General features: G+C 49.0%; 1 protein-coding gene across 2 annotated transcripts; it reads right to left on the bottom strand.

Moving 5' to 3' along the window:
- Positions 1 to 439: 439 nt before the first annotated feature.
- On the bottom strand, positions 440 to 21,003 carry Pnpla3 (patatin like phospholipase domain containing 3). 2 transcript variants are annotated; one of them, XM_021630849.2, is made up of 9 exons: positions 20,740 to 21,003; positions 17,499 to 17,731; positions 16,250 to 16,315; positions 14,698 to 14,907; positions 12,476 to 12,536; positions 10,635 to 10,805; positions 8,755 to 8,887; positions 4,710 to 4,814; positions 440 to 3,457 (listed from the first exon to the last, which is right to left on the bottom strand). In XM_021630849.2, exons 1-9 carry the CDS (start codon positions 20,924 to 20,926, stop codon positions 3,367 to 3,369), a joined length of 1,257 nt encoding a protein of 418 aa, XP_021486524.1. In that variant the 5' UTR covers positions 20,927 to 21,003; the 3' UTR covers positions 440 to 3,366. The 2 variants fall into 2 exon arrangements, with proteins under 2 accessions (XP_021486524.1, XP_060244899.1); XM_060388916.1 differs by lacking the exon at positions 20,740 to 21,003 and adding an exon at positions 20,379 to 20,671.
- Between the last annotated feature and the right edge of the window lie 3,414 nt (positions 21,004 to 24,417).

The raw sequence follows: 24,417 nt of genomic DNA on the forward strand, positions 1-24,417 counted from the left end.
CCAAGCCTTCAAAGTCCACATTCTTCCTGCATGGAAAAAGGCAGAACCTTTAAGCAGCCTAGCAGCCAGCCCTGTCTCTGCCATTCCCTCCCTCCCTTTGCCAACCCACAGTACAGAGTCAGCATTGCAAAGATGGGGTCATGTTCTCAGACTCTCCAGAATCTGAGCCTGGCCACGAAAGGACTCATAGGAGTATTTGCTGAGTTCCTGTACTAACCCAAACTAAGGTACGCAAAGACAGTATTCAGCTGCTTTCCTTCCCAAAGACAGACTTCAAAACTGAGACAGGGCTGGGTGTTCTCCAGGACAGCCAGGGCTACACAGATAACAAGATAACAAGAACAAACAAACAAAATAACTAAGGATCCAGAGTCATTCTGTCACTCACATACAATGTCTGTTAATCCCACCGGGGCAAGAATAAGACAACTATCACAAATTTTGAGCCAAACTTAAATAAAGCTTTATTAAGTACTGGCCAGGACAATGAACACTAGCTAGGTCCTTACCCAGGATTCCCAGACCATGGCACCAAACTGCTTATAAAGGCAAACCCTACTAGGCTATGCACTTCCCACCCTCACCCCATCAGGGGCAAGCATACATTCTGACATACTTCCTGCCTACCTCACCTACATGTGGTCAACACTTGGAGCAACCAAGCTTGTTTGCAGAAGTTTGTTCTCTCCTGTGAACAATGGCCCCCAGCATTCCAGGAAGTTATCTGTTCTCCGGCAAATGGGGCTTACAGATTAGAGGCATTTTTGTTTAAATTAAATTTTAAGTTTTGATTTAAACTTAAAACATAACTGGCCCTCACATGTCCTCCCCTTGTTAGATTATTTAAAGGCAGCTAGAAAGAGAGAGTGAGCCTTGATCTGACCTTAGGTGAGATCATGTTTATTCCCAATGAGGGAGAATTTTGTCACCCCCATGTGCAGGTGGCCAAAATGGCTACAGGGGAAGATAGAATACAGCCCCTTATTGAGGTAGAAATAACTTCCTAGTCCCAAGGGAAGCTGGGAAGTGTAGTCCTTCACTGGGAAATTATTGCTCCCCATTTTCCCTCAGTGTGTTCTGGAGACTGCACCATTGTCCCTTCCCAGTGTTTACTAAAATTGCACATTCCAGGCTGGTGTGATGATGTGCGGGAACATGGCACTGGGAAGACCGAGGCCGGAGAATGGAGGGTTCCAGGTGAGCCTGGGCTACATAGTTCCAGAGCCCCCCGGGCTTTTTACAACCCAGTCATTCATTTTGCAGTGTGGAGGACATCTGAGTTGTAAGCCTAGAGAGGAGCACACAAACCTGTAGAGGAAACTGTCCCACAGGGAAGCAACAAGAGTGCATTAAAAAAAAAAAAAAAAAAAAGCATTATTTATTTATTTACATTTATTATGAGCCCTCTTCCCTTAATAGTTGTGGGTATTTTTGGTGTATCCATTCAATCCTTCTGTTGTTTGAACAGTGATTTGCATAGACAACCGCATTTGTTTTTTTAAACAGGTGAACCAGCTTTGCTGCATTCCAGTCAAGATGCTGCTCCTTGTGCCGGGGACAGTGGCACACGCCTGTAATCCCAGCACTTGCAGAGGCAGAGACGGGCAGATCTGTGTGAGTAAGCCAGCCTGGTCCACAAAGTGAGCCCAGGACAAACAAGGCTCTCCACATTAGCTTCACCTGTAGTCACACCCACCCAGCCCTTTGTTACAAAAAAAAAAAAAGTGCTCCCTGCTGGTAACTGTCCCACACCAGGTGTTCCTGAGAGTGGAAGGCTCTAAACCAGCAGGAATTTTACCTGATAGGGGGCAGGGATATTCTTCTCAGCTGAAGAGAAAGTTCCAGAAAGGGACAGCTTAAAGCAGGGCAGCTTAAAGAAGCCTCTGCTCTTTTTTTTTTTTTTTTTTTTTTGGTCTGCTTGTTTTTTGTCTTTTTGAGGCAGGGTCTCATTTGACACCTCCCTTAGTAGTCAAGGATGGCCCTGAACTTCTGATCCTCTTGGCTCTACTGCTTGAGTGTTGGGATCACAGGCATATGTCGCTGCCTGTCACCCCACAGTTTCTATGGTGCAGAGCTTGAACACAGGGACTTCATGCACGCTAGAGAAGCAGTTTAACAACTGAGCTACACCCACTCCTGATTTGTTTTCTTCCCTGGAGACAGTCTTCCTTCTGTGGAGCCTAGATGCCGGGCCTCTGGACCCACATTCTCTCCCCCAGAGTCATCCCCTATCCAATCAGGATCAACCCTGCTGAGCTCGCCTGCATCAGGGTGTGATTACTCCTCCTGGAGAGCTTGTGCGAACCTGGAGCTCACTAGGACTCCAGGAGACTCCAGCATGGGAGATTTGTACCTTCACTGCCAAAGCTTAGGAGTATGAGCAGGCCCTTGTTTCTTGTTTATTTGTTTGCTTGCTTGCTTGTTTATGTTCTGCTCTAATGTGTGAGTTACAGGAAACACACATCACGCCCACAGCTGTATACATACACCTGAGAAAAGTGGGTGTTTATCCCCGTTAAGGCTGGTAGAGTGGAAGGAAAAGGAGAGCAGCAGTGATAGGTACAGTACAAAGATTTGGAGACAGTGGAGAAAGCAAGCCAAGTTCAAGTCCAGGGTGAAGAGGCAGAGGTCTACTGTGTTTCCCACCTATGTTGCTTTGCTCCCACATACAAGAGATTTTTACCTTAAGCTTAATTCTATTCACAGCTTACTGATCATATGTGTATTTCACCATGCATCCCCTGGTGTGTTTACATATATTTTTTTATAAATTATTTTAGTAAGAGTCAAAGGTTGTCCTTGAATGTAATAAGTTATCTCATAGTACCACTGGACTGGCAGACCCATTTTAGAAGACAGCCATGCTCTGTCCCATCCTTAGGAGTGTGCCCAGTTTGGATTCCTGTTTTCAAACACTGCTGCTCCTGCCATCCCCAATGATTCACAGGCTCCCAAGACAGTGGCCCCTCCTCACTGGGTTAGCCCTCGAGCACCAGACTCCACCCAGATCAAAAGTAGCTTTCTAAACACCAAGTCATTGTCTCTGGTTTCTATCGACTACCAATTTAGCCCAGATCCTGTGACCTGGAGTCACAGGCATGAGGTCCAAGGGGCAGCTGCACAGACGGAGGCTCAGCTCCTGGACCGGAACTTCCTAGCTGCCTCCAAAGGAAACAGAACCCTTCCCAGCAGGAAACAGAGTATAGCGCCCCACTCACCCACCCACCCTCCCTTTAAACACTGTTGCTCCAGCTGAAGGTCACACTGGGCTTGAGGTGGAAGGCAGGGTGGCCGCAGCTTTGGCCCCTTCCTGGACCATCCACAGGAAGAATATCCAAGTTCGTAGGAAGCAGGGAGACCAGTAATTTACAAAGCAGCAGAGCTGCACTGGGTTTTCCGTAGAGGTGAGTGATGCCCACACTTGGGTGTCTGTTGGTCGCTCTTGGGTGCTCGGGATCTGAACGGAAAAGGGAAAGATTGGGTCTTACTGGGTCTTACATTGGGTCTTCAGTGCCGTGAGAATGTGATGTTAGAATGCAGCAGCCTCTGCTTGGGTCTCCTCTCACAGACACTCCTCACACAGGCACCTCCTGAGACATTGTGAATCCTGGCTTGCTGGGGCCCAATATTTCACTTGAGAAGTGAGTCTACATCAAAGGGCTGTCACATCCTGCTCCCCCCACCCCCATCCCTCCCTCCTGCCAGACGGCTGCAGACTCTTGCCTCAAAAGGTCTAAGAAGAGGTTCCCTCTTCTGCTGTGTGGGCTCAGATTCTCTTCAAAGACCCCACCAGGCTTCTATATCTAGTGCGGGGGCCCTGAACTCCCTGGAAACTCTCATTATGCTGTTGCCCCTCTGTCCACCTGTCTGTCCACAGCATTAATAATTCTTCTAATAAACTTCTTATTCCCCAGTCATCTATCTCAGTGTCCTCTTGAACTCCCCACCTCACCCAAAACCTAACAGATAGCAGAGAGGGTGATGGCGGGCATTGAGCCCACCATCGCATGACTGGTCACTGCAGAGGTACAGTCTGGAGCTACAACTTCCTCCCATCTTCAATGCTGAGGTGACACTCACCACCTAAATCTATGGCCTTCTCCACCACATGAACCCCTCTCCTACCCTGCCCCAGTGGACATCCACAGCTTTACCCAGCAACAAACCTCAACTGAACCATGGGCCTCCTCCACAAGAACATGCTCCTTTTTACCTGCTTGACACTGAGTCAGACATTCCTAGGATGTTACCTGTAGCCTGAGCACAAAACCTTGTGTTGGTTCTGGCAGGGGAGGCTTTCTGAAGAGACAGCTGTGCCCCTCCCTTTGGCTAACAGCCCTTAGAAACAAGAAATTGGGATTTTCCCAGGAGTCTCCTGCTGGAGAGAGAAGGCAAGCTTGCAGGAGAGACTGGAGCCCAGAAAATGGTGGGCAGGACCTCACCCTGACCAGGACTGCTTATGCATACCTCTGTTTAAACTTAAACCTCCTGTCTGTGTCACAAAGATTAACTGGGTCAAGTGTGTGTGTGTATTGGGTAGGGGGCAGTCCTTGAACCTTTTCATTTGTGAAATCTCCTTTCTCTGCTATGGTTTCTTTAATTGGCCTGTTGGGGACAAGTGGCTGTCACAACCCACGCTCTGGCCCTAAGAACTCTGGGAACAATAGGGATTCCCATCTCGCCCACATACCTTGGACCAAAGTATTTACCTGGTAGAGGGAAGCAGACACATCGTCATCCGGGCACAAACATGGGATGTGGCCCATTGTAGCCACTGGATATCATCAGGAATGTCAGGAAGCCACATCACCAACCTGTGGAAGGAAGCCAGGGACACCATGAATGTGTACTCCACATAGAAACACACACGCACAGGCACACACACATGCACACATAACCCATGTACACATGGGTTCACTGTATCAGCCTAAAGACAAACCAGGAAAAAAAAAAGTCAATAACAAGCAGCCATCTCCCAACAGTGACCTTCATCCAAGCGAGCTGCCAGGTCACACCAACCTGAGAAGCTCCCTAAGGCAGATTTGGGGTACATCACAACAGTGAACCTCCTAAAATCTCTAAATCTCTAAAGCTTTCCAGAAAGCTCCTGGGAATGAGTGAGAAAGGCCTCATCTTGGAGTCAGGCTACCTAATTTCTCAAGGGTTGATGGTAAGTACTGGCTGAGGCCTAGGCTCTCCATAGAGGCCAGCTGGTAAACAACAGGGACCAAAACTACCTGGAGGTTCTGGCAAGAGGCAGGTTGCTGGTAAGTGCTTCCCCAGAGCAGGAGTATGACTCCAGAGAGGGATCCTGGATCAGTAAAGCTGCCCAGGGACTTTGATGGAGAAACTAAAGGTTGGGCTGTTGCAACGTGCTAAGGTGGAAATGCAGGGGGTGTGCACAAGACCCTAGCTCGCTGCCTGTCCTCTCCAGAGTTGTGTGAGCAGACCATGCAAGTGGTAGGCTTGCCAAGGAAGCAGAGAGAGAAGCAGGGAGGCAGGCTCAGGTTACACTTATTTCTAGTCACACATGGTCTCATTCTCTTGCCAGGCTGGCCTAGACCTCCTGGACTATTTTTTCTTTTTTCTTTTCTCTTCTTCTTTTTCTTTTCTCTTCTTCTTTTTTTTCTCTTCTCTTCTCTTCTCTTCTCTTCTCTGCTTTTCTCTGCTTTTCTCTTCTTTTCTTTTCCTTTCCTCAGCTTCCTAAGCAGCTGGGCTACAAGTGTGAGCTGTTGATTTGACTAAGAGCCAGAAGGGGAGGGAGCCAGACATGGCAGGGTGCTGGTAAAACAGTACAACTTGGCATCATACCCAAGCCTTCAGGAAGGACAAGGAGGCAGCGCCCGAGGAGATCTGCCTCCTGCAGTGCTGAGCAGGGTCAGCATCAGTCACTGCCTGGAAGCTATGCTTGTGACCATGAAATAAGAATAGGTGGTGTGGGTGCGGATGTTTGTGTGTGGGGGCTGTGTGAATCATGCGTGCAACCCCGCACTCACGTGAGAGGCTGAGGCAGGCAGCAGGCTTGACTTGAGTTTAAGGTCAGTCTGGTCTACACAGTAAGTTCCAGGCCTGCTTGGGCTACAGAGTTAAAATTCCATCTCAGAAACACATACACACGGGACACCTTGAGTTTGATCTTCAGGACCAAGACAATGAAAGGAGAGAACCAACTTCTAAGAGTTGTCCTCTGACCTCTGCACACAGGCTGTGACCCTCGCAGGTGTGAGGGCTTGCACATGTATGTATGTATGTATGTATACACACACACACACTCAATCAATCAATGAATACAGACAATAAATAAATGTAAAAATACTCCTCAACATAAGACACACCCGCTCCCACATACACAGACATGCCCCCAATACCCCTCTCCCAACACACACGCACCAAGACGGCAACACGAAGAGAAAGAACAGAGAAAGAGGCCCAGCCAGCCCTTAGAAGTTCACTCATGCTGCTACTGTTAAAACCCAGAGAATGGGACTGGAAGGTAAACTTGAGACTTCAGATTGGAGCTAAAAGGTCAAAAGTCTGAACCGTGTAGAAAAGAGAAGGTTTCCTGCCGGGTGGTAGTGGTGCACACCTTTAGCACCAGCACTTGGCAAGTGGAGACAGGTGGATGTCTATGAATTTGAAGCCAGCCTGGACTACAGACCACATTTCAGGACAGTCAGGGACAGACAGAGAAACCCTGTCTCAAAAAACAAAAGACAGAAACAAAAATAATTAAAAACAAAAACAAGGTTCCTGAGGGGAGAACCAGCCATGAAAAAAACAGGAATTATAGACATAATTACAGCAGGCCATGCCCACAAACCACAGAAGAGACAGGACTTTTGACTGGACTCCTCAGAGTCCAGAGGGCAAACTGTTCCCGAAGGCCGGTGAGCAGCTGTCCAGCCATCAGGTGCAGAAAGCAAGTGAGGCTCCGTGGAGGCTAACAGAAGAACAATGCTTCCTTAGGGATTTGGGAAGGCTTGGCTTCAGAAAAACAATGGAGAATGCCAAGAAAAAGATACAGGCCCCAAGGAAATGAAAGGGCTGGGTGGTGTCCATGGGACGCCAGCCCAGATAAGACAGGATGAGGACACCAGGAGAGGCCAGAGCAAATGGCACAGCCAGAACTGACAGGTGACCCTCCCCTTCTCTCTTTCTCCCTCCCTCCCTCCCTCCCTCCTCTTTCCTCATGGTAGCATGGGGACTGAGCCACTGTAACAGCATGGTCTGGTGCTTTGTATCTGATTGTTAACTGTGTTGCTCCCAGCATCTGCTTGCTGCCTTTTATCAGCAGACACTCAAAATACATCTGTAACCTTGCCCAAGAAATTATTCCTGACTGGCGGATTAAAAGGCCTAAACCTGGGCAGGCCAGAGGTGAGGGGCATGGCAAATGGTCGAGGGCTTTGGGGAGAGAAGGATCCTGGGAAGGATACAGGTGCCGAGAGAGGAAGGAAGAAAGCCACCATGGATTAGTGTGGAGAGAAGCACATGGCTGGATCGGCGTGGATGGAGGAAGTGGGCCAGATGAGAGAATAAGCAAGTATATATAGAATTATGGATGGGAAGTAGCCCAGATAGAAAGTATTAGGACGAGTGGTCTGGGATGGAGGTTGGGAAGTAAAGGTAGTTTAGAGGGTTACTATTTGCCCTTCCCCAGGTAAAATAAAGCTATTCTAAAAATCTATCAGGTGTCTGTGTCTTTTATTGATTGTAATAGTGGGTTAAAGAATGCTGCTGTAATAATTATAGGACTAATAATAAACATTATCAGCCCATGCTTTTAAATTATCTACAGCAAATCATGCTCACCGTCCACTCATACACTGAGCTACACCCCCCAGCCACATCTTGTTTATGAGGCAGGGTCTCTATACATAACCCTAAGCTGGCCTTGACTAAACTCTGTGGCTGAGGATGGTTTTGAACTCATGAATCCTCCTGCCTCAGCTTCCATCCAGAGTGCTAGGACTCCAGGTGTGTACCACCACACCCAGTATAAAAGTCTGAACCATTTGGCCTGGTGCTCAAAAACATTGCTGAGATTGTTACCTGTTTGAAATTGCTTAACTGGTAAGCCCAAGCAAATACCCAGAATTCCAAAGCAGTGACCATAAAAGCAAACCCTCAGAAGTCTCCCACCAGGGAAGGCAACCTGAAAACAAATCACTGCTAACTGGACATGGGAGCGCAATCCGCGCCCAGGACCTCACTGGGGCCCCAGGCAGTTTCACTACTGTTATCTATTCCTTCAAAGGTAAGCTGAAGCACAGAGAGGCACATTCATTAGTCAGGGCCACACAGCGGTGGTAGGAGTGCAGCCAGGTGTTGAAACAGGACAGCCTGATGACTGAGCTGAGCTGCTGCCCTGCTGTGCCATTTAAGAGGACGCCCCGTCCCCAAGTTCCAGAATCACTTCATTTCTGTCTCCTCACTCCCAACTCACATCATGCAACCTCTCAGCTCAGTGCTGTCTGCTTGCGATTCCAAAGACAGGCCCCAGGGACAGCAAGGATGTTTCTTGGCCTGGCCTCCTTATCCGCTGGTTCAGTGGCCACAGAGCTGTGGCTTCGACCTCTCCGTGCCTCAGCTTCCCTAGGGAACTGGGAACGGCTGCAACAGGTGCTAGTTAAGGTCAGAGCTCACGCCACATTGCGGATACCCTCGGCTCAAGGAAGGAGGGCCTCTCCCAGAGGCTCCATCTTGTGACACAGGCGGCTGGCCGGGACTGTCGCACCCAGCCTCGATGCTCACCTGTGGACGGCTGCGATGGCCGACTCCACGGGCAGAGTGCAGGGCAGCATGAGGTACGACAGGATCCTGATGGGCAGGAAGTTGCAGACTTTGCTCAGGTAGCCACCCCTGTCCTTAATCGCTTCACTCAGAGCTGAAGAAGAAAAAAAAGGGGGGGGGAGGGCAATTTGGAATATGTCTGTATGGCTCCTGAGATTACCACGATTTCAAACCCTTCTATCTGATTCGGCTCAGATCAAATTTGAGATATAGAAAGCCTGGAGCCAAAGGGCCACCAGCAGCTCAAAGGGACATACTGCTTTCAATCACAGCAGTTCCTCTCACAGCAGGGGTGATGCAGAGATCAAAGACAAACTGGAGGGTGGTGGTTCAGGCTTCTAATCCAAGCACTTGGGAAGCTGAAGCAGGAGGATTTCAAGTTTGAGGCCAGTGTGGGCTACACAGTGAGATAGTCTCAGAGAGAAAAGTACACATAGGAAAGAGTCCTATCTCTCCCTCCCTTCCCCTCTCCCCACACCCCTGCTGGCACATGTTTAAGCCTATGATTTTCTCATGTTTCCAGATGAGTCTGAGGGAGCACACTGCTTCCCCAGTACCGGACCCTTGGCAGCACCTCCACCCCTCAGCTGGTTCATTCTTCCTGTAGCTTCACCTTTTATCCCCCAGTGACCTCCTGACACCTCTGATTGGACAGCTACTGCTGGGTTCTGTTCATGGCCAAGCCTCTCCTGGGCCCAGTTGGAAGCTGGGTTTATGGACTAGTCTGTCTGACTTGGCAGATCAGACTCCCTTCACACACTGCAGCTACCCAGCAACTTCTATGAACAATAGACACTGAGTCCTTATAGATCTGGATCTGGAAGGCCAAGTGTTAAGGTGCCAACAGTTGCTGGTGTCTGGTGTGGGCCCAGGTCACAGATAGCATCTCTGTGGGCTGAAGGCCTGGAGGGTATCTTTTGACCCTCCTTTGTGTTGTTATTGTTGTTTTGTTTTGTTCTTCAAGACAGGCTTTGTCTATGTAACTCTAACTGTCCTGGAACTCACTCTGTAGTCCAGGCTGGCCTCGAACTCAGGGATCTTCCTACCTCTGCCTTCCCAATGCTAGGATTAAAGGCATGCACCACCACCAGCTAGCTGAAATGGACCTCTTTACAGCAGCAATCTGATTTGGAAGGCCCTGCCCTCAGGAGTTGTTCCAATGCTTCCTTCCCAACGCCATTCCCCCTTGGAGCTTGGATTTTAGTATGAGAATTATTTTTGCTCTTGAGATAAGGATTCACATAGCAGAGGCTGACTCAGAATTCATGATGTAGCCAAGGCTCGCCTTGAACTCCTGGCTTTACTTCCTAAGTACAGTGCCACATTCCGCTGCCAGCACAGGAATTTTGAGGGACACTAACAGTTAGAACACGTCACTGTCATATGACATAAAATACATCACATGGAGGTATAAACTGTGGCTGAAGAACAAGGGAGCCAAGGAGAGACAGGTGGACAAGTGGATAACAGTGACCCCAAAAGCATTCTAAATAAAGAGCCAGGAGTCTGAAGCTGGACCCCAAGTCCTCCCTCAAATCCACGGTCCTTAACAGAGCTGGAGGCAGTAGGGCTGCTTGACAGGGTGGGCCTGGGCCTGGCTGCTGGGCTGGAGTGTGTGGGTAATCCTGGGCTAACGCACATCAGCTTTTCTCCTGACCATGACCTCTAAGGATAGGGAGGGGGCCTCAGAAGGTACAGGGAAGGGTGGCAGTGGCCAGCTTGTACAGTAGATGAAGCTGTCCCTATGGCCTGTCCCACCACCCCTTCCTCTTGCAGCAGGTGGCCCAGTCCCTTACATAGGCTGGCACACCCAGTCTCATTCCACCCCACTACAGCAGTACCTGTGCTGAGCTTGGGGCACAGGGTCTCCCGGATGTTCTCATCCCAGGGCACAGCTGCCAGGCACAGCTTGTCTCCCAGAAGGCGGCTGTTTTCTGAGCAGGGTGTGGTGGCTTCCGGCGCCATCTCCTCTGAGGACAGGCTCAGGCTGCGCTGTGGCCCATTACAGATGCCTGCAAAGAATACGGAGATCTGCTCGAGGGGAAAGGTGGAGACGGTCGTCACCTGCCCAGCCCCCACTCAGCCCCAGATGGCAGGGGAGGAGAGCCAACACTGCAACTTCATGCCTGCTGTAATCCCATGCAGGGAGTGGGTTAAGGTTACAGGAACTATGTCACTGGGAGGCAGGCTTTGAGGTCCTACAGGCTCAAGCTACGCCCAGCAGGGCACACAGTCTCTCCTGGCTGCCTGCGGATCCAGAGGTAGAACTCCCAGCTCCGGAACCATGTCCGCCTGAACGCTGCCATGTGTCCCGCCATGATGAGAGCCAGCTAAACCTCTGAAACTATCAGCCGGCCCCAGTTAATGTTTTCCTATGTAAGAGTTGTGATGGTCACCGGTGTCTCTTGGCAGCAGTAGAACCCAAACTAAGACAGCGGCCAGCCGAGGAATCACAAGCACAGACAGTCCTTCAAAATCACACAGCCGTTACTCGGCAGAGCCAGGTCTGGTGTCCCGGTGGAAGCCCTTCCAGCACAGTTCCCAAGTACTGCGAGGTAGGCAAAGCCGCATTGAATCCTGGTCTGTCTGTCCTTCTCCCTCTCTCATGCTTTTGGTTTCTTTCCTTTAAGCCCAGCTGTGCAGCCTAGATCTACCCATCACTTCACCCACTCTTCCCCAAGCCCAGCCCGCTCACCACCACCCCTCCACAAGCTGATCCTGTTCACCACCACCTTTCTGTGTGCCCATCCTGTTCACCACCACCCTCCCACGTGCCCACCCGCCTCTTTAGAAGGCTGCAGAGGCTGCTCGCCATGGGCCTGTGGTGACCTGGTTCTGCATACAGGAATGCCTTCTGTAATGAACACACATCTGTCCTTACAAAAGCACCTTCTTCTTTGTCTCCACAAATGTGCTTCAAGCCCACACACACTGGACAAGTGTTCTACCAACCCTCTTTTTTTCCTTCCCCCCTTTTCCCTTCTCTTTCTCTCCCCCCCGCATGGGCCTGAGGACTGAACCTAGGATCTTCTTTGCGCTAGGCTACCACACTAGCACTTGGCTACAGCACTGGCAGGGTCTCACTAATCGGTCAAGGCTGGCTTGCAACTCACTTGGCAGCCAACGTAGTCCTTGAACTGTAATCCTCCTGCCTCAGCCCCCGGAAGAGCTGAGATGACAGGCCCAGCTTATAACATGGACATGTTTTAAGAAGGGCTGGCTTTCCTCACTGTGTGATCACAGGTCACACCTATATAAACTAAGACAGTCATGATGTCAAAATGCCATCCCACTGTGTGACTGTGTATACGAAGCCCAACATGGTCGCCCAGGAAGAAGCCTCACCCAGTGGGTGGGACCCACATTTGGCTGGGGAGCAGATTCTGATGACCTCATCAGGGAACTGGCCATATGCTAAAGTTTCAAAAAAGAGCTCAAAGAGAAAGAAACAAGCTGCCTGCAGAGGAGAACCTCCACGGTGCAGTAAGGCTGCCCAGGTTCAAATCCCAGAGTTCTGCCTCTGCTCTGCGGGGCCTCTCCTCCCCAGCCTGCATCCCATCTATAAAACGGGCAAAGCCCTGTCCCATTGGGCTAAGAAGTGGGTAGAGTGCGCCTCAGGGAAGGCCATGAGCCTGGGTGACAGAACTGAGAGACACGGCAGTAACCCCCAGCCAGGACCTACCGTTCTCTGCCAGGAACCGCAAGGCATCCAGGTACCCTTGAAAGCACAGCTCTGCCACCCCCTGTAAGCAAATCAGGCAGGTGAACCACAGAGTCTATGACTGCCATGCCCTCTGAGGACCTAGGACATCTAAGGCTTGGAGACCCCCAGGTCAGGGTCTGCCTGACTCTGCTTCCCCAAGTCTCACTCAGCTCTAATGTCCTCTCCACAGACTCCGCCAGCAGGAGCTGTGCTTCAGGCCTGGGCCTGGGGCTAACTAAGCCTTGTCACTCTAGGCAACTTGGTACTACCCCGACTGTCCCTGAGCCATCACCGTTGAGCATTATGACTGGTGAGCAACTTGGGTAAATGCAGCAGACCCATGGAATCATGGCCACTGCACTCAAATACCAATCAGAAAAGGGAAGCCCCAAGCATGGTGGCTCGATGCAATGGTGCAAATCAGAATCATGTGAGGAACCAAAATGAAAAGAAGTTCTGGATTGGAGGCATGGCTCCTCAGCATGGCTCCTCAGCATGGCTCTGGCCCAGAAGTCATCAGTGAGGGCTAGGAGGTGTGGCTCGGCTATGAGACATTTCCTACAATCCACCAGTGAGTATTGGGGGGCATGGCTCAGTGCAGTGCCCTTACCTAGCATATGTGAGGTCCTGGCTTCCATCCTCAGCATAGCAAAGAAAAAAAAAAAAGAAAAGAAAAGAAAAAGAAATCTAAATCTAAATGCCTGGGGCAGTGCTCCTGTTTCATTTTAAAATGTTTAGTGTGTGTGTGTGTCCATGTGTTCACAAAGAAGTCAGGAGTTCTTTGTCTTGCCATATGGATTCCCAGGAATGAGCTCAGTCATCAGGCTGGCAGCAAGCATCATTACATACTGAGCCATCTTAAGGGCCCATGTTTTTTTGTTTGTTTGCTTTTGAGGTAAGGTCTCTCTCTATAGCCCTAGCTTAAACTCACAAAGATCTACTGGCTTCTGCCTCATGAGAGTTAGGATTAAAGAGGTGTGCCTCCATGCCTTGTTTGTTTTTAAGATTAAAAAAAATTTTTTATATAGGTATTTTTTTAGGAGGGTTGTTTTTCTTTTTCTTTTCTTTCTCTCTCTCTCTCTCTCTCTCTCTTTTTGAGACAGGGTTTCTCTGTGTAGTCTTGGCTGTCCCAGAGCTCACTCTGTAGACCAGGCTGCCCTCAAACGCAGAGATCTACCTGCCTCTGCCTCCTGAGTGCTCAGATTGAAGGTGTGTGCCACAGTGCCCAGCTCTATTTCATTTAAAAAAAATTAAAAAAAAAAACATTTTAAAAGATTTATTCATTCGTATATTTAATGTGTGAGTGCTCTGTCTGCTTGTACGCCTGCACACCAGAAGAGGGCATCAGGTCCTATTACAGATGGTTGTGAGCTGCCATGTTGTTGGTAACTGAAGTCAGGACCTTGGGAAGAACAACCAATGCTCTTACCCGATGAGCCAGCTCTCCAGCCCTCAGTCTATTGTTTGTTTTTTGTTGTTGTTGTTTTTTTGTTTTGTTTTGTTTTGTCTTTTTTAAAGAAAGAGTCCTTCAAGGTAGCCCAGACCGACAAGCTCTACATCCCCCTTGCCCCAGTCTCCTGGCTGCGGGAGTACAGTTATGTACCACCCCACCTACCCTTTGGTGAGCAGCACCAATTGTCAACCTGAAAGAATCTAGTCACCTAGGAGATGGGCTTCTGAGCATGCCTGTGTTAACTGGGGCAGGAAGATGGGCCCACTGTGAGGGCCACCACTCCACGGCTGGGATTCTGGATTTTACACCTGGAGAAAGGGAGCTGGGCCGTAGCCCACATTCATCACACTCTACTTCCTGCTTGAAGATAACCTATGACCATCTGCTACAAGCTCACGCTACAAGCATGCCTTCCCTGCTATTGTGGATGGCACCTTGAACTGTGAGCCCTTGAACTGTGAGCCCGAATAAAAAAAAATTTTTTTTTTTTTTTTCAGAAAAATCTCCCTTTGTCAGGATTTTTTTTTTTTTTTTTTAAATCACAACAGAAAAAGACACTTTGATACAACTCCCCACCCCTAACTTCTTAGACCCAATCCTGAACTCTGGGGGCTGATCACACAGCTCTAGGACAGCAACGTTTCTGAGTCACCATCACAGCACACTCTATCCCTGTCTGCTCAGGGGGACTAACTGGTATCCCCAGCTACCTGGGAGGCAGAAAGCAGCACCCTAGCACCCGGCTCACCTTCACATCAGGAGGGAAGAGCGCTCTGGTCAGAAGATGAAGATTCTCAGCACAGAGGCAGAAACTGGTGTTGGTGACATACACCTGGAAGAAGTTGGTGGACTTGACTTTGGGGCAGATGTCATGCTCGCCATAGAAAGGGGACACGGTGATGGTGGTTTTGGCATCCAGCACAGGGACATTGTCGCTTACTCCTCCATCCACGTACCGCTGTAAGGAAGAGGAAAGGGAGGATACCGTGCTTAATTGTCTTCTGAGACACTGCAGCCAATTAAGGTGGCCAATCTTCAGTAGCTTACTCTCTTTCAAGGTTACTTTGTACAGTTACATAGGATGCCCATTGTGCAAATGTGTCAGGCAAAGAGACACATGGAGACGAGAGTACACCCATGTTGAGCTTGTCAAGTCCTAAGGACAGGTGGACACCCAGGTGAGTCCCTATCATGTGAATCAAGGCGCATATAAACTAAGGGTGCTATATGCACTGGGAACAGAGTGTGATATGAAACCTGCCCCAAAGGAGACACATGGCCACAGGTTCAAAACCAGACTCCCTTTGGGAGATCCAGGACAAGATATTTAATTAAGCCTGTTTTCCCATAACACTTTTCTTTTGGGGACAGGGGTTACAGACTGGCCTTGAACTCATGATCCTCCTGCCTCAGTCTCCTGATTGCTGAGATTACCTGTGGAAGTCCTCACATCCATGACAGAGTAGCTAAGGCTGGGCTTGAACTCCTGACCCTCCTGCCTACAGGAAAAGTCAGGAATGCATTCTAAGGAGTCAGGGGACATTACCACAGTGCTCTTGGGTCCCTTCCACTTAGTTCTGGAAAGATCACATGCCTACATTATGTCACAAGAAGACTGGGGACCAGTATCAAGATCCAAGATGTGCTTAATAGCTAGGATCCCCAGTAACCCAGTTGTGGGCTGTGCCCACAAAGAACACACATGTGGAATAGACACTCAGGCAAACTCTCAGACCTACTAAGAAACTTAAAAACAACAACAACAAAAGAAAATGTAGATTGTTCCACTGTTGGGTGTGGTGGCACTTGCTTTTTAGGCCCAGTACTTAGGAGGCACAGGCAAGCAGATTTCTGTGAGTTCAAGGCCAGCCTGATCTACATAGAGCATTCTAACTAAAGTTACATAGTAAGACCCTGTCTAAAGGAATAAAAAACAAAAAACAACCACAACAACAAATACATAGCTACCTGATATCCCCATGAAAATCAACTACCCTACAAAAGTAATTTCATTCCTAAGCATCTTACACTTTAATTAGGCCACCAGAAGGCTCCCTAGGATGCTTGAGAGCAGATTAAGGGAGTCAGACCAGTGTATCCAACAGACATACAGAAGGCGGAAGCAACTTCTGGGGATGTGAGTCTGGGAATCCTCTGGGAATGCCCAGTATGGATTCTATCCTCAAGACTGAAGATCCCAGCTCTGCAGTTAGATACAGTCATGGGTGCCAGAGCCCAGCTCACTATAAAGGAGGCCTCTAACACTCAGCTGCACCCCCACCCTCAACACACACACTTACCTCACCTCGGAAGGAAGGAGGGATTAGCCCAGAGAAGAGAGGGATGAAGCAGGAGCACACCAGGGCCTGTGAGGAAAAAGAAATCTGGCAGTCACGGTGCCTTCTCTGTGCCCTTCTGTTCTTCTCCAAGTGGGTAGTACAAGTGAAATGCTCTTTGAATGCAGTAAGATTTGTTTGTTTGTTTGTTTGATTGATTGGTTGGTTGGTCAATTGGTTTGATTTTTTCCAAGACAGAGTTTCTCTGTGTAGCCCTGGCTGTCCTGGTACTCGCTCTGTAGACCAGGCTAGTCTTGAACTCACAGAGATCTGCCTGCCTCTGCCTCCCCAGTGACAGTAGGGTTTTTTTTTTAACATCTGGGTGAATGAATGATACACTTGTATTTGAGGCCCTTGGGTCTTAGCAGCAACGCCAGCTCCTTAACTGTACTATTTGTACACTTTAACCTTCTGTCCCTGCTCCCCAGGCTGACACTGTTGACTCCATGGCATAAAGGGCTAGAATGATGCATCTCACCCTGGGGCTAGAGGCAGCACAGACCTGGGCTCTTCCTCAGGATTCTCCTGCAGCCAGTTAGAGGCTATGAGGACACAGTGGTCCTCTAGACCATACTTTGAGAATCACTGTTCTGGACTGCACACTGTCAGCTGAGAGCAGATAGGTATTGGCAGTTGAGAAGCCACTAGAAATTCAAACGGAAAGCCAGGTTGCACACAGGGCTGGATGCTTGTACAGCCTCATAGAGACTCACATTCAGTCAAATGCAGTTATTCACTTAAGAACTATAAAAAGCATGTTTGTGTATGTGTATAATAAAAAGGCCAAATATGGTATTTTGCTATGACAAAAATTATCTTCTCTATGCTAGATCCAGAGACTAGAGGCAAATAAGAATGGCCCCACCCTAGAGAAGCTTCATTCAGAAAGACAACCTTACTGCATACCATGCAGAGGTTGGGGTGTGTGGGGCACACCCAGGACCAGTTCTCTGAGTCTCAAAGGAAGAAGAAAAACCTGGGTTAGGGTTCGGCTGCCCGGTAAAGCACTTGCCTGGCGTGACCGAGGCCCTATCTTCCATGCCGGCACGGGAAAAATTAAGAAAATTAAAGAGTGCCGGCACAGTAGGGCTTCCGGGCACCACAGACCAAGTCACCTGGGTGTGCAGCATTCACAGGGGCCCCACCCAGTGAGCCAACAATAGCCCAGCACCGAATTTTCATCCGACAACACCCAGACAGGCAGAGGGCTTACATCCACCACTTCATCTTTGGAGTGGAAATCAGACACCAGAACGTTCTCTCCATCCGACACCCTGGTGAGCGAGATGCAGACCCTGCCGGAAATGATCTGGTGGACGTTGTCCGGGAGGGTCTCCTGGAGCCCGTCTCTGACGCACTTGTTAATGTTGAAGAATGGATGGAGGGTGCTGATGTTGCGGCTCCTGGCTTTCCGCACGAGGTCCATGAGGATCTCCACTATCTGGTCTGGGGACAGAGGACAAACACACAGAGAGGGTACCACACTGGAGACCAAAAAACCACACAGAACTTTGGAACTGTGGCTGGTTCCCACTTAAGACACCATAAAAACACACCCTGTATTTTGGTCATGACTGGGCACATTCAAGGTGGCTATAGGTGACACCCCATATTTCAAAGTTTGACTAGGTGACATTATCTCATTAACAGTGGTTTACAGTCATTACAAAGTGCTAATATTCTGGGTATGGCTCAAAAAAAATTAATTTTACCCTTGTCTGACTTATTCCAATGGAGCAACTAAGAAATATAAAATGGCCTGTATGGTGTGAGGTGTGTATTTCTTAGATGGTTAGGCCTTCTAGTGTCCCATGTATGTGAGAACTCTCACTTTCATGCCCATAAAGTCACAAGCCACCAACACATCAGCACTCCGGCTTTGGCATAAATGGACTCAGCGTTAGAGGGTACAGAAGAAATAATGCAAGCTTGGACCTAAATGTAAAGCTCAGCTCCACCCCTTACTCAGGAAAGCATTCTGTCACCTGTCTGCACTTCAGATTTCCTTAAAAGAATTTTTCTTTTTTTTTAAACCAGGCAGTGTGGTGGATCTCTGTGAGTTTGAGGCCAGCCTGGTCTACAAAGTGAGTCCAGAATTGACAAGGCTACACTGAGAAACCCTGTCTCAAAAAAAAAAACTAAAGAAAAAAAATTAAAAATTATTTATATGCCTGTGTGTGTGTGTGTGTGTGTGTGTGTGTGTGTGGTATGTACATGCACATGTGCCCATGTGCTTATGGGCACCACATGTGTGCAGAGAGGGCAGAAGAGAGCATCACATTCCCAGGACCTGTAATTATAGGTGGTTGTACCAGCCAAGCGGGTGCTGGAAACACTTCCTGCAGGAGCAGTAAGCGATCTTAGCCACTGAGCCAGTTTTTCCAGCTGCTAAACTGCGTTTTTCAAGGAGAGTACAATTTACTCTTTACTTTTGGAGACAGAAAGGGTTGAGTAATATAACATCAATAAAATACTCAACCCAGAAAAGGCTTCCTCTAACCCCCAAATTCCCAGATTGCACGGTGGGCACACGGCATATTCATATCCATCTGCCCTCCCTCTCCAGACTAGCCCCCTTTGGCCAAACCACTCTGCCCTGGCACTCACAACCACCTCTTACAGCCCTAAGCAACACAAATCCTGGCTCCACAAGGACAGACACATCCCAGCTTGTCCTGATCCAACAATAACCCTGACTTCCAGCAAACCCTTCCCCATTGCTAGCCTGGCTTGAGGCTGAATTTACACACTGCTGGCAGATTCCACCTAGCTCCTCTGCCAAGTCTGGCCAGACACTCAGATGCCCCAATGGCCCGGGCCTGTCAAAAGCCCCAGGGCAATGCACCTTAGCAGCTCCCACCAGAGATAAGCTATAGTTCCGCCTTCTCTGTGACCTGACAGGACAACCCCAGGTTGTCTTTTGTGCAGTCACAAACACCCTTTAGATCAGCGGTTCTCAACCTTCCTGATGTTGTGACCCTTCAATACAGTTCCTCACGTTGTGGCCATAACATTATTTTCATTGCTACTTCATAACTGTAATTTTGCTGTTATGAATAATATAAATATCTGTTTTCGGATGGTCTTAGGCGACTCCTGTCTATAGGGTCATGACTCCTGTGAAAGGGTTGTTAGACCCCACCCCCAAGGAGGGCATGCCCCACAGGTTGAGAACCACCGCTGTATATGAAAGCAGGTGTACTTCAGACTCCTGGGGTCAATGCATTTAACCCTTGTCTTAAGCGTCTATCCATATTGGGGCTCAGAGCCCTCCAAGTAAGAACTGCCTTTTGTGCTGAAGCTCAGGGTGTGCAATGGCCACTGAGCTGGTCTAGTCTTCCTAGAGGTCACTCTCTCTGCCCTTTGCTCCCGTCTCCCTCCCTCACAGGGGAAGACAGACGGGCAGGCTCCAGCCAGATTTGCCGGTCTTCTAATCCGTAAATCTCTAGTCAGCTCAGGGTCTGCTCACAGATCCTATCCAATCGCAGAGCTCGCCTCATCAGCAGGGGCTTCCCCGCGCTTGCCAAAGTCACTCCCTACTGGCTGTGGCCAGCGGAGCAAAGAGTAAAGTGTTAAAGAGGCCAAGATCAATGAGAGTTGATGAGGGGAGTTATCATGCCCCGCCCTCGTAGGCCCACGCAGCCTGAGGACCTTTGGGAGTCAGCAGCTCCCCCGTGGGCACCTAGCCAAGCCCTGCCCACAATCTCAAAAGCATCCAGCTCTGACACAGGGAAGAGTACCGCATCCTAGTAGTTTAGGGAGAGGGAGAAGTTAAACTCGCGTCCTCTTGCTCACGGATGCATACGCAAATGTTTAATTAGGCCAAGATTCAAATGCCCAGAATGTCACTGCCAGTGACATCGATCTGGGAAGGGCGGCTGGCCCAGGCGAATGAAGACGGGAGAGCGTGGAACTAAACCGGTCTGGGAACCCATTCCAGTCTCTAGGAAGTGTTCCAAATACTTTCCTAACCCACGCACCCCGCCTCCAGAGGCCTCATTAGACTTCACCGAGGGTGTTCAAGTCTGGGCACCTTCTGCCCCTCCTGGCGGCACCTGCCACGGGAGACTAGCCAGAGCCACACAAGACAAACCTTCCGCGGCTCGGGGGCCAGAGGACCCTGCGAACCAGCGTTGCTCCCGGCTGATGCTCTGGAATGACCCAGTTGGCAGGATGACCGGAAGGGAGGGACCATTTCAAACCAGGGCGCCGGAGCGGGCCGGGAATAAGATGCTCAAGGGTCTCCGTTGTAGAGCGCAACCGTTCCCGCCCTAAGAAATCCCACGCCAGGTGACAGGCCTCGGGTCTCCGGCGGAGGTCTCCTCAGCACCCGGAAGGTTGAGAGCTATCCGGGCAGGTTCCTTCGGGCACCCCGGAAAGTGTTACCGATTCCCCAGATGGAGCACCCTCCCCGCACGGGGGGGGGGGGGGCTGGGTAGTGGCCGTGGACGCACCGAGAGGGAGGCTGCACAAGAAGGCGACCGCATGCAGTGCACCGGCCGAGCAGCCGAAGAAAGTGCGCGCATCGCGGAGGAGGTGCGGGGCGCGCTCGCTCAGACACAGCGTCGCCCCGATGTGGTAGAAGCCCAGAAAGCCGCAGCCTGCGAACGACAGGCTCCAGCGGCGCTCTGGGTCGTACATGGCGCACGGCGCTCCGCTCCGGGCGGTGCTGCGTCTCTGCTCGGTTCCCGGTTCTCTGATCTTTGGGAAAAGCCGGAGCCCAAGCCGTCCTCGGGTGACGTCAGCCGAGGCCCCGCCCCGCTCGGACCATGCAAATAAGCCAGTGGGAGGCCCAGTGAGCGTACTGGACTCCTGCCCGGCCTTCATGCCCCGCCCTCGGAGGCTCTTCCCAAATCCTAAACTTGGGTGCCCGCTGGGCAGAAGAGCTTTCATTCTCTTTTCTTTCAGGTCCTGGATGGTGTGCCGTGGCACTCTCTCTTTTCCCGTATTTCACGCGAGATGCCACTATCCAAACAAGAACGTATTGTCTTTCCTTGATTTTCTTGTAGGCTTTCTGTTGTTGTTTGTTTGTTTGTTTGTTGCAGTTATTTATCTTGCTTTCTGTACGTTTTCAATTCATGGCGAGAGGTAGACTTTCCTTTTTTTCTTTTGAGATATTAAAGATTTTTTTTTTTAATGTGTATGAGTATTTGCCTGCTTGTATGTCAGGACAGAAGAGGACGTTAGATCCCCTAAAATCTGGAGTTACAGACATCCCATGGGTGCTTGGGATAGAACTCCGGTCCTTTGTAAGAGTAGTTGTACTCTCAAGCACTGAACCACCTCTCCAGGCCCTTATTGAATTTTACAGGGCCAGGAACTGAACCAGGGGCCTCCTGCATGCTAGGCAAAACGCTCTACCTCTGAGCTGTACTCTCAGCCTCTTTTTCTTTTGATGTGTCTCCTTCAGTTACTTTGTTGGCTTTGAACTCGGTCTTTACCCCGGGCTGGGCTTCAGCCTCTGACCCTCTTGTCTCAGCCTAAGTAACAAGGATTAAAGGATGGTACTACCAAGCAGGGCCTGAAGTTTCCATGTCAAAGAGTCACTTATAAATAAAAAATGTGGTTGGCTGGTTCCAGAGAAGGCAGGAGTTGGGAAAACTGGGGAGCTAGATAGTTTCTGGTCCTGTCTGTGCCTGTTCAGGCTTTAGTCACAAAGTATGTTTGACCAGATAGCTTAGGTCCTAGAGCTGTATTTCATTTTATGTATAGCAATACAATTTTTACATTATAATAGAATATTTTTACTTAAAATGTATCTTTAACATTTTTATGTGTATGGGTGTATTGGCTGTGGGCATATCTGTGCACCACATCCATGCCTGGTACCCATGGAATCTAGGAAAGGGCGTTGGATCGCCTGGAACTGGAGCTACAGACAATGAACCACTATCTGTGTCTGCTGAGAATTGAATTCAGGTCTTCTGGAAGAGCAGGATATGATCTTAACCATAGAGCCATCTGTCCAGCCCTATAGTAGAATAATTTGATACAGTTTTAGGCAAAAGAAAAAGAAAAAAAAAAAGAAAAAAACTAGTTACAAAATCCCTCACCCCACAGAATAAATATATTTTTAAAATACTTTTTTGAGACAGCTGTTACGGTTCACACATCCCAGCACTCAGGAGACAGAAGCAAGGAGATTTCTAATTTTGAGGCTAGCCTGGTCTACAAAGTGAGTTCCAGGATGGCCAGGGCTGCACAGTGAAACCCTGTCTCAAAGATAGATAGATAGATAGATAGATAGATAGATAGATAGCAAACAAAAACCCAAAAACTGCCTTTTTAGAAGTGTGTCAATACAACAAATGTGTTCCGTGACTAGTGGTGTTTAACTTCTACTGCACCAATGGTCAGTGGGATTAAAAAGATACCCTCATCCAGTCATTGCCTCAAAGGAAGAATAGAGGCTGGATTCTTTTGCGTTACAAAAATGGTTCTTGGTACTTTTGATACCCAGAGAGTTGAATCCCCATACCCATTGTGGGGTGAGAAAATTATGACAGAGTTGAAACTAGAAAAAAAAATAGTATTACATTTTTTTCTCATGACTCATGTGTCCTGTTTTTCTTGTCCCTCTGTTGCCCTCCTCTCTAAATTTTAGAAAACTGTGAGGGCCTATTCGCCACGTTGCCTTTTTGCCTATCCTCATGTGCTGAGAGGCCCGCTAGCTCTATTCCTCACATCTGACGGGAGCCATTTAACCACCCAGAGCTCTAGTCTGCTTCCTGGTGCTCTGGAAGAAAAACAAAACAAAACAGATGTGTGAGGTTCATTGTGAGGCTGAGTGTGAAGAACAGACAGCACAGTGCCCAGAGCACTCTCCTCTGCTCACCCCAGGCTCTGTGTCTGCCTCACACCCAGGCTCCTCATCTGGCCCTTGAGCAACCATGACCCAGTACTCTGCTGGCTCTTCACCGACTGGTGGCATCTCCTGTGCTGAGCTCTCCTTTCTGGCCTCAGGGGATTTCTCCATATGTCACCATCTGTTCCCACAAAAGAGCAAGTGACAGTTCTGCCCATGGTAAGAGTGAAGGGCTAACAGGCCCAAGCACTGCAAACATGGCACTGACAGGTTTTGCTCTTTTCCCTTCCCTCTCCCTTGCTTAAATGTTAGATTACATTCCCAAAGCTAGCAAAAAAAAAAAAAAAAAAAAAAAAAAGTCTATTCCCTTATTTGTCCACTTCCTTACACCTGACTAAAACCCCCAATGTCCAGCTATCAAAGATCCAGCAATCAAAATTCATTATTTAGCTACACTGGCTAACATGTCCAATCAGGACTTACCAACTTATCCTAATACAGACTTCACCCCTTTCTCCTTAAAAATCACTCCTGCAGAAATCCCAGCTGCTGCTTTGTCAGATCCAGAGGCAGGTCCCCTCTTCCCCACCTCTCTTGCTCCTTCGGGGGCTAACAAATCTCCTTTGTGCTGAGAATTTGGTGTCTGGTGTGTTTTATGCCCACTCCAAGGACCCTTCAAAGAGGACCTGTGGCTATGTCCTGATGTTCTCTCTTTCTCTGTCTCTGTCTGTCTATCTGTCTATCTGTCTGACTGTCTCTCTCTGTCTCTCTCTCTCTCTCTCTCACGCACACACACACACACACACACACACACCTCTGAAGGATGGGGTATCAGATCCTCATGATGGCGGCAGGCTTGAATAATGAAGCATTCTTTCCCAAGAGAAAAAAAGCATCCATTTCACAACAGCTCTAGTGATTCACTCAAAACACTGACAAAAACTGGGCAAGAGGGCTGAGCCGTTCTTTCCCGTGCAGCAGTTCATATCGCCTTTGAGTCTGTGTGGTAGTTACAGAAACTGTGATGCCTTCACTAAAAACTAAACAAAGCAAAACAACAACAACAACAACAAAACTAGGTGCCTAGGAAACAGAAGACACAGTAGATTCGAATAGTCTTTTCATTCTGATAAAAAAAATTAAGGTTTTAATATTTAGTTATATTAAATAATTTAGGTTTGAAACTTCACTATTTGGGGGCTATAGAGATGGTTCAGCTGTTAAGATCACCTACTTCTCTTGAAGGAGACAAGAGTTCAGTGCCCACATGGCAGCTCACAACCATTTCTGATTCCTGTTCCAAGGAATCCGATGCCCAGTTCTCCCT

The sequence above is a fragment of the Meriones unguiculatus genome, chromosome 8 (genome assembly GCF_030254825.1).
Source record: "Meriones unguiculatus strain TT.TT164.6M chromosome 8, Bangor_MerUng_6.1, whole genome shotgun sequence".
Classification (NCBI taxonomy): Eukaryota; Metazoa; Chordata; class Mammalia; order Rodentia; family Muridae; genus Meriones; species Meriones unguiculatus.